The sequence below is a fragment of the Empidonax traillii genome, unplaced genomic scaffold, assembly GCF_003031625.1.
Source record: "Empidonax traillii isolate 1590-97213 ecotype Southwest subspecies unplaced genomic scaffold, ASM303162v1 scaffold834:size519909, whole genome shotgun sequence".
Taxonomy (NCBI): Eukaryota; Metazoa; Chordata; class Aves; order Passeriformes; family Tyrannidae; genus Empidonax; species Empidonax traillii.
In genome coordinates, this window is record NW_020956027.1 from 401,303 (window position 1) to 411,007 (window position 9,705).

Sequence of the window (9,705 nt, forward strand, 5' to 3'; positions counted from 1 at the left end):
GTAAAGAACAACTTTAAAGGAGACATAATCTGACAAAGTCTCACTGCTTTTTTAAGATCAAAATCACAAGGGGTTTAAGCTCACATTTGAAGATACGCTAACAGATGAATAAATCAAAACAGCCTGAAGATTACCTGAGACACTGAGAATAAGTTAATACAAGATTAAAGATCGTATTTATCCATATATTTATCCAATGCCTATGAGCTTAGTAACGGCTGACAATTTTTTTTTTTAATTGGGGTTTCAATATTTCCAAATAAGGACCATGAAAAACGAGGCTGCAGCAGCAGTTTTGAGTGTTTTCAAAATAGTTAAGAATGGAGAAATGAATGGAACAGAAAAAGATTAAATAGTACACAAACCAAGTTCTCACTCGATGTAAGTAAAAAAGGTACTTTTATAAAAAGAAATAGTACCGTTCAGAAAAAGAATCTAAGAATTGACATTAATATGAGTTGTGATATAAATGCCAACAACACTGGCACCAACATGGGCATACACATCCTGAGAAACTTGTCTCATTTAACAACATTTTAGAATGAGGCTTTTATAGAAATTATCACATTCCTTTATTTATTTTTTTCTTGTTGTCTTTTTTTTTTTTTTTAAGATGTTTTCTTCTGAAATATAAGAGGAAGCATTCTGGAAATACTGATGCATTTAATTTCAGACTGCAAGGAGTACAGATGTATTTACAGTTTTTACTGTAAATGGTTGGAAGGAAAAAGGCCAAGGGAAGTGTAGATGTTTAAACTGTAGTTCATGACTGAGGCAGAACAAAGTACATTGTACACCATATACTGAGAAATACTGTACTGCAAATCCAAAGACTTTTTTTCTCCATCTGTTTTAAAAGATATAGGCAATGAAATCTTTAAAATAAATGCAGTTTCTGAATGGAACCAATGGCCACAACCCTAAGAATGGAGGAGCAATGAAGACAAGGTTTAGTGAAGATGCTATAATAAATGTGTTTAGAGCACACAACAGTCTTAATTCACAGATCAACCATTTGTAAAAATTCAAAATCGACCCTTCAAAGAGAAAAAAATAGCAACAGTACCTTGGCAAGTAAATTTCTTAGAAGGAGTTGTGAGAAGAAGTTTATCTGCCATTTCTCCAGGACCAGCACAACGTGCAATACCAGGTTCTTTGTATTCTGATTTTACCCAGTCAGACAGCCACTGCATGTTGCAATCACAATAAAGAGGATTTGCTCCAATAGCCCTACGGAAAATAGACAAATGAAAAAGGAAATCGAGTTTTAAATGGTTACTTTTTAAAAGAAAATCCAGAAAACAGGTGGGTAAAAAACCGTTCAAATTACAAACCTACTCTCCCACCACTAAAATGCCTGTAAGAGCAGTAAGTGTCTGGATTTGGGTTCTGGATCAAGAAGTGATAGTTCTATCAGTAAACTTGATCCAGAAACCTCACTACTCTTAAGTGCATTAGGTGTGAACTTTGGTGAGCTTGTGTTTCACCACTGGTATGTAATGGCAAAGATCAGCTGCAGGAACAAAATGAAACTGATACTGGGAAATTAAGTTAGCAAGAATAAAGCATTTCTTTTGAAGCAGCCAAGGCAAGTCCAAAGAGTTGCGCCCTGATATTTTTCCTTTTCAGTTTATGGCTCCCAGGCTGGTACAAACCATCTGTTTCTAAGCTTCCAAATTTGATTTAATTATTTCCTCTTTGGAGCTCTCCCACTGAACTCACAACTATATGCAGAATTCTGTAAGAGTTCTCTGCTGCACAAGTAAATAAACTACTTGTGCTAGTTCCATAAGAATTACCTCATTTATGAAAGTATATCCATTTCTTTAAATTATGATCTTTCTAATTTTTTTTAATGAAATAAAATTTATCTGGAGATTTTCAGAATTAATTTCTGTAAGAGCTTTTTAAGTGTTCATTTTCTCTGCTAGAAACTATAAATACTCTTAAAACTCTGAGAACAATGAGACATTGTGCAGTTAATTTGGAGGACAGAAGCATTGTGCTGTTCTATAAAGATGTACTTATGTTCCTTTTAAGAAATACAATAATCTTGAACAGATAATATCGACATGTGCAAACGCTGTCAAATGGCAGTATTAGAAAGTTCTCCTTCTCCAGATGTTTTAGTACTTTTTTTTTGATTTGGCCACAGCTTTGGATCAGTGGGTCTTCTAGAGCTACAAGAAAGTCTGTGGCAAGTAAAGCCAATAGAAACTACCAGTGCCAAAACACTCTCTTCTGCCCCACTGAGCAGGAAGGCCTCTCATAATTTTGCTACATTATAGCTGAACTCAAGATTATATACATATTTGTTCAGTCAGGCATAAGTCAGAGCAGTAACAAAAATAAGACTTAGTGACAGGGAACTTCCCATGCAAGAAGAAACCTACAATTTTTCCAGTCCATATATACCGGAGTCAACAGTAGCCTGAACTGAGATAACACAATTGCCCTGCTAAAATCAGAATGTTAGCAGCCATTAAGAAGAAAATACCAGCAATACCAATCAAACTGATGTAAATTTTACTGTTACTTCATGCAGATAAGCTAGTTGAATAGTAGCATTTCAATGAATTATCAACAACTGAAAGCTTAATCAGTATCAAATTTCTGAGTAATGTCCAACAGTGAATCACAAATAGATAACTAGATTTTTAATAACTGCAGCTGTTCAGAAACTTAAAATCCCAGATACATCTAAAGGTACTAGTCAACTTATTCCTCATAAACACAACAAGATTTGCAGAAGGCAGTTTGTTCTAATCTAGGTTCCCAGTGAAAATTAAAAACTGGAAAAGCATTGACTCCAACTATATTTTGAAATCAGATGTCATGTGTTTAATGTCAACTTAACAGACACCAACACAGAATCACAGAATAATTTAGGGCATTCTGGAAGTCACCTAGTCTCACCTCCTGCACAAAGCAGGGCTACTTTCAGTCAGGGTTGCTCAGGGCTGTGTCCAGCTGAGCAGTGAAAATCTCTAGGGATGGAGATTCTCCTGCTTCTTTGAGAAACCTGTTCCAAAGCTGAACCATCCTCACAGTGAAGAATTTTTCAATACGTTCAATCAAATTTTCCTTATTGCAGGTTGTGATGGTTTACTCTTATTCTTCACTGTGCAAGTCAGAGAAAAAAACTGTCTCCAACATTGCTGTAATTCTCAAAGGCTTAAAGATTTAGATAGCTCCTTGGCATCTCCTTCTCCAGGCTAGATAAGCCCAGCTCCTGTAGACTCTCCTCACAGCTCACACTGCTCGTCCCACGCTGCTTTGTGCTGGAGAAACTGAACACATATTCCAGATGTGGCCTTAGGAGGGCCAAGCAGAAGGGAGTGATCAGTTCCCTGATTGCTCACTTTCTAATTCAGCCCAGGGTGTCCTTAGCCTTCGCTGCCATTAGGGCACATGGCACAAAAGTTCAATTTGCAGCCCAGAAGGAGGCCCAGGATTTTTCTCTGGCTAGTCCCCTGCCTCTAGAGATGCTTAAGCTTCTTCCAGAGAAATCCTTTGCGATCTGTCTTTATTACAGGAAATTTGCTAAACGTAACAAAAGATACACTTAACATCTGAATACTCACAGGTGTGATAATGCTGAAAGATCATTAAAGGCTCCTTCAGGAACAACAGAAATATCATTGCCATGTAAAGACCTTAAAAAAAAATAAATACAATAATATATACGCATAAAAATCAACTGGCTAACTTGGCAAATTTCATTAAACAAATTGGCAAATTAAACAAACTTGGCAAATTTCATTTCTGTAAACAGTTTTCAGCTTTTCAGGTTTTTTTCATCCAATTCCAGTTCCTTGGTGTTTCCAGCTGTTTGGGGTTTTTTTGAAGCTCTAAATGGCAGCCTACTTGTAATTTGATTTTTTGCATCCTGAGTTTTCATAAGAAATGTAAATACTGTGATTATTTTAAAATTAACAAATAGAAGTTAACAAAGTAGGAATACTTTTGCAAAGTACTGATTGGATTTAGAGATAGCAGAAGAGTTATTAATTCTTTTTCTGCAACTCCCTGAAATTCTCATTAATTACGTTCATATGTTCTTTTAAATCTTTCATGGATTTGTGGAAAATACAGGTATTGACTGTTCATTACTATAAGTATTAAGGCTGTTGTCCTAGTTTGATAGCAGAGGTAGAGAATGAAAGACTTCATTAAGCATCAGTACTGGGAATAATGTTATCTCTCCTGTAGCAAACCTGCACAAAAATATCACTCCTTTTCTACAAATTCATTCAGTTACACAAATATCTAACACATATAAAATTATGGCTCTTGAAATTATCCATATTTATATTAAATAACTGAAGTTACGAGAGCACACTTAAATAATGCCATACTTGAGACATTTAATCCAACTAAATGGGAGCCCTGGTGGTCTAGTGGTTAAGGACGCGGCGCTGTCACTGCCGAGGCCCGGATTCGATTCCCGGTTGGGGCCACTCGCCAAGCAGATGGAGCTTGTTAGCCCTGTAAGGCAATCCATCTACGTCCTGAGGACCTCGCTGCCACCGTCCAAGCTCGCTTGGCCCCGGCAGATGAACCTCAGGATTAAAAGGTGGGCTCAGTTCCGCGCACACTGTGTCTCACCTAAAAAAATCCAATGCGCAGGCTGGAAGGTGTAAAGACCTTCCCCGGTTCTTCGTTCGCAAAGACTGGCCATTATCAATCCAACTAAGCTCTTAAATGGTTATAAATTACCCAAATGAAAGCTAAAATTACATGTTCTACTGGGGACTTTTGAAAAAGATTTTTAGCAGGCTTTTTTCTTAATGACAAACTGAAGCTGTAAATTGGACTGACTGTTCTTTATTTTCCTTTGTCCCTTTCTATGGCCTTTCAACCATGTTTTTCTTAGTGGTAAAATGGAAAGTTTTCTTGGAACCAAAAAGCAATGTTATTGTTTTTCAATAGTTAACCATGATGCCATTGTTTTGGAAATACTCCCACATTAAATGAAATAAGATAGAAGGAAATTTAGTGCTGGAATAAAATATTCAAAATTCAACTGCAAACCCCTCCCATATATACCGATATATGGGTATATATGCATATGGCATTTGTACTAGACCTTAGTGATTATAACGAGGAAGAACATAACACAAAAAAAAAGGAAAACAGCCAACATCAAAAAGCAGAAAAAGTGTATGTCTGTATATAAAATGTTCTCCAGGGTCACAGAACTTATTGTAAAGCATTTTGAGATTATAATTCCCAAGAATGAAGCCACTTATATTTTTAAGGCTATGTATTTATCACTTTTCAAATATTTGACAAGTTTTAAAAGCTACAAACTTCCTACAGATCTGCTATCTGCTGTACACGAATAAAAATTCTGTAAAATAGCAGTGATTAAAAATAATACTTACAGCAACCTAAGTGATTTCAACCCATCAAAAGTCCGTGCAGGGATACATCTTAGGCGGTTGTAACTAAGAATTCTGAAAACATATAAAATACTGTCACCAAGTATATCAGTCATTCAGTAAACAATGCAGAGCATGACCAAAATCAGCTTTTGCACACATAGCTAATTAGAAAATGAGTTATTTTACAGCCTCCAAAACAAGCAAGCTTTAATATCAACTAAATGCCCAGCATTCCCAAGACAAAAAACCCCCACTGTAATGCTTTCAAAGTCACTGATACATGTTTTAACTTACAAGGTGAGCAGCTGGGTCATGTTGCTGAAGCTCTGATTAGAAAGAGTGCTGATTCTGTTGTTACTTAAATCTCTAAAAAATAAATTCAGAAATTCAGATCTTAAAATGACTGACTCAGTCCTGAAACACTGTTAAACTGACAGACACATTATCTTTATTAGTAGAAGTAGTATCATCATTGATATCAGTATTTAAAGCAGCACTTATTTTTATTTTCACATGCCATACACAAGCCCAGCAACTGTTTAGCTTGAACACTGAAAAGCATTTTCATTTCAACATAGATGAAAAAGCAGCCCAATGCATTCTTATACAACAGTCCATCATATTACCAAGTTAATAATGGAATCCTACATGAATTGAAGTACAAAAATGAAAGTGATGTTTTAAAGTGGAAGCCATTCTAGTCATGTCCCTAATGACACCTGAGTAAAAATCATCTAATACTCTACTTAACACTTACATGCTGAATACATTAAAGCCCAGAGCTATTATTGTAAAGAATTCTATCTAAGATTTATAGAGAAAGCCTTAACATCTTTCTTCGTCAATATTCTAATGAATAAAATCTAAAGCACAAGGATGTTGAGAGCTGGAGTGGTATGATGGTAGCTTCATGGAAGCTGTATTAAATATGAATACTGCCTTCTCTTTATTCTCATATTATGCTTTTCATTTTATGTTGACTATTTCACTACTGCTTACTGTATTTTGTGGTGAAATACTGCCTTTGTTTCTGAGGGGGCCTTGATATTTTAACTTAATAGCATGGTTGAATAGATATGCAATACACATATTTCTCTGCTTGAAATTTTCATGAAAGACAAATGACTCATAACAATAAATATATTAGGCAAGTATAATAAAGCTATTCAAAAGAGAAAGTTAAAACCAAACAAATTTCCTTGTTAATCTGGAACTCAGGAGACTTGTATGTAATTCTTTGGCCATGAAAGGACTATGCATAGTGGTCTTGTTTTTCAAACACAGCTGAAGAACATTCTCAACCTTGTAACAGCAGTGTGAGGAAACATTCAGAAGAATTTAAAATAATGTGCCCCACAGGTCTTATAAATGGAGACTGTTAATACTCATTTGCATTTTATTTATTGTTCAGCTCTAATTTATTGCATTACATTTGCCTGCTAAATTGTTTGCGTCAGTTTTGTGATTAGGAGGTAGTTACACAATTTCTGGCTGCAATCATGAAGACTAGACCATGAGTACTTAATCTCTGTGATGGAAGCCTTGAAAGTTTGCTTCTAATTAACCTCATCTCTAGACATATATCCAGTCTCCACTGATACTCTTACTGCACACAGTCCACTATTTCTAATACAGAGGTTCCAAAGTATGTACTTTATGTGTGCTGCAAAATAGATCTTGTATAACTTCCCTAAACATTCACAAAGATTTGCTACAGGTTCTACACTGCATGCATTTGAGAATATTGCAAGGTTTTTTTTTCCTGGTGTTATTTGAAAAACAGGATATTTGTAAAATACTTTTACTTTTTTTAAAAAAAATTTTGATTGTGACTATTTTTATCTAGCATGAGGTAAATAAATTAAATCAATCTCTTGTTTTTGAATGCCAAACCATTTTCAGATTTTGCAGCAAAGCTCTAAACCCAGTCAAAAAGAAATTTAAGGGATTCTGCTACTCCCCTCTCCTTTTCATTCTGATTGTAGTGAAACCACAAACTGCTTTCAGAGTGTAACACAGTTCAACCTCAGCTGGTATAAATTTTTATAGTCCTGACAAAGACCATGGAATTACAGCCACTTACATCTATGTCTTCCTGTTTCTCTCACTATACACTTAGAAGGTACAGAAATCATATTCATACGATGCATGAAGCAGAGGTAATAAATTCTAGAACAACTAATGATTTGCCTCAAGTCACATAGTGAGTCAGCGATGGAGTTGTCAGTAAGGCATCTTAGACGAGCTTTCTTCTTGAGTCATGAAAACCACATACTGTGGTAGAAACAGAATATGTGGCATTCCTATATGAAGCATAGAATGGAGCAAAGCATATCACCAAATGCTTCTTGTGTAAATTAAATCACTCTAGTGTTTTCATGAGCTGTGTTAAAAAATGCTGTATTACCCTAACACCTTACTCTAATTACCCTGACTTTATAAGATCTTATGTCTCTTTTGCGGGTAACTATAATTTCTGGTTATTTACTTTGTGATGTAATCACTGGAATGAAATACCCCTGTTCATAAAATGTGAACAAGTCTATTATATGTAAGAAGTGATAAGTAGAATAAAATACCCACAGTTATAAAACATGGTTGGGTATTATATTTGCTGAAATATATGATACATTTTATAGGCTTTTTCTTATACATAAAATCAGGTATAGTTGAGTAGGGTATTTTGGATTGTTTTGTTTTTAATTCCAGTAGAGAAAGTTGCTCTAAAACTACTTACATGAGTGTTAAATGCTTGTAGTTGGAAAGCTCTTTAGGAACAAGGGTAAACTGATTTCCATCCAAATAACTAAAAGAGGAAAATAAAAAAATAGCATTATGTATTTCATTAAAATAGTAGCATCTTCATCCACTTATCTCAGAATCCAACAGTAAAGTTAATAGCAAATGAACACATACTATATCTGTTTCATACGAAAGCTTGCTTACAAATTTTGGTTTTTAGAGACACAACTGAGGATCTGTAGCCTAAGATCCAAATGCTACTGTATCATATATATTTAATAGCATGAAGAGCAATAAACCCCAACTGTTACATAATAGTTTCTATTATTTCATAAAGACTCTGCAAAATGAGGTCTTTATCATCTCCATTTCCCACATACCTACAGCTGAAAAGTAAATCTCATTTCTGCAAGTCACATTAAGTGTGGATTTTGAGCTCACGTAAATAGAAACAGATCCTTACATTACAAAAATAGTCTTTTACAGCTGAAACAGCAAGGTCTGGTCTTAGCTGTAATAGCAAATTCATTTGTCATGCCTGTAGTTCAGGTCACCTTCCCTAACTTATCCCTGTATCCCATGATACATGAGTAATTAACATACCACAATCCTCTTCCTATGGAGTATGTGAGGGACTAAAGACAGTCATAATTTTCTCTTCACTGGAAAAGTTAGATTCCCCCCCTTGTACGTTCACAGCTCCTCTATTATATTGCTCACTCTTCTCTCATGCTGATAATTCTCAATAACAGACTTGTTCATCCTTAGTTAATGGGTACAGAGCCATCCAACTGTATCTGCACCCACGTTACAGGTGAAGGATGGCAACAAGCCTTGCCGAAAAAGCTCCCTGTGTGCAGCCAGACATAGCAAAGGAGGAGTGGAGGAGGAGTTCATGTAACCAGGGCAAGTAGTTTAGAGATAATAGGAAGTGCTGAATTTACCTGGTTCTTTGAAATGAAGCAGAGTGTGGCAAGATTAAAGGTCTTTAGTTTCTCAACTGGGGCAAATGACTTGCTGATGGTGGTATTACTTATGTCTCCCAAAGCCCAAGTGAAAACTGCACCTTCATTACCCCAATACAAATAAGATATTTTAGCCATCCAAATACTTGGAACATGCTTGAGTTATGAGCGGCCTTTGAGAGAGACATTTTTAATTTTAAATTGAGCTTCATGTCTTTATGCATGGTGCAACAGTACTGGCCAGCTTCAACTCCAGTCAGGCTTTGGTTGCATCCATTTTCTTCCCACAGTGGTAAGGAGCACCTCTATACTCCTTCCATTTTACCTGACCTTTTTTCCACTGGACATACACTTTACATTTTTGCCTTATCTCCAGAAGATCCTTGCTTAGCCCAGGCAGCCTTCTGCCTCACCTACTTCACTTTTGATATTCTCAAAATGCTTGTTCTTTTGCTCTTAGCAGGTGGTACTTAAAAGTGACCAGCACTGATGAATTCCAGTACCTTCAAAAACATTTCCCATGGGGATCTTACCCACTACTTCCCTGAGCAGCCTGAATTCTGCTCTCCTCATATCCACAGCTGAAGTTCTGCTGTCACTTTTCCTTCTGT

General features: G+C 35.9%; 1 protein-coding gene across 1 annotated transcript in view; it reads right to left on the minus strand.

Moving 5' to 3' along the window:
• Positions 1-9,705, minus strand: part of SLIT2 (slit guidance ligand 2) — a 114,543-nt gene that overhangs the window by 40,660 nt on the left and 64,178 nt on the right. Inside the window, exons 19-23 of the mRNA XM_027902066.1 lie at positions 8,125-8,193; positions 5,682-5,753; positions 5,388-5,459; positions 3,585-3,656; positions 1,067-1,230 (exon numbers count right to left, since the gene is read on the minus strand). Coding sequence (XP_027757867.1) covers positions 1,067-1,230; positions 3,585-3,656; positions 5,388-5,459; positions 5,682-5,753; positions 8,125-8,193 — 449 coding nt within the window. The remainder of the gene's footprint in view (positions 1-1,066; positions 1,231-3,584; positions 3,657-5,387; positions 5,460-5,681; positions 5,754-8,124; positions 8,194-9,705) is intronic.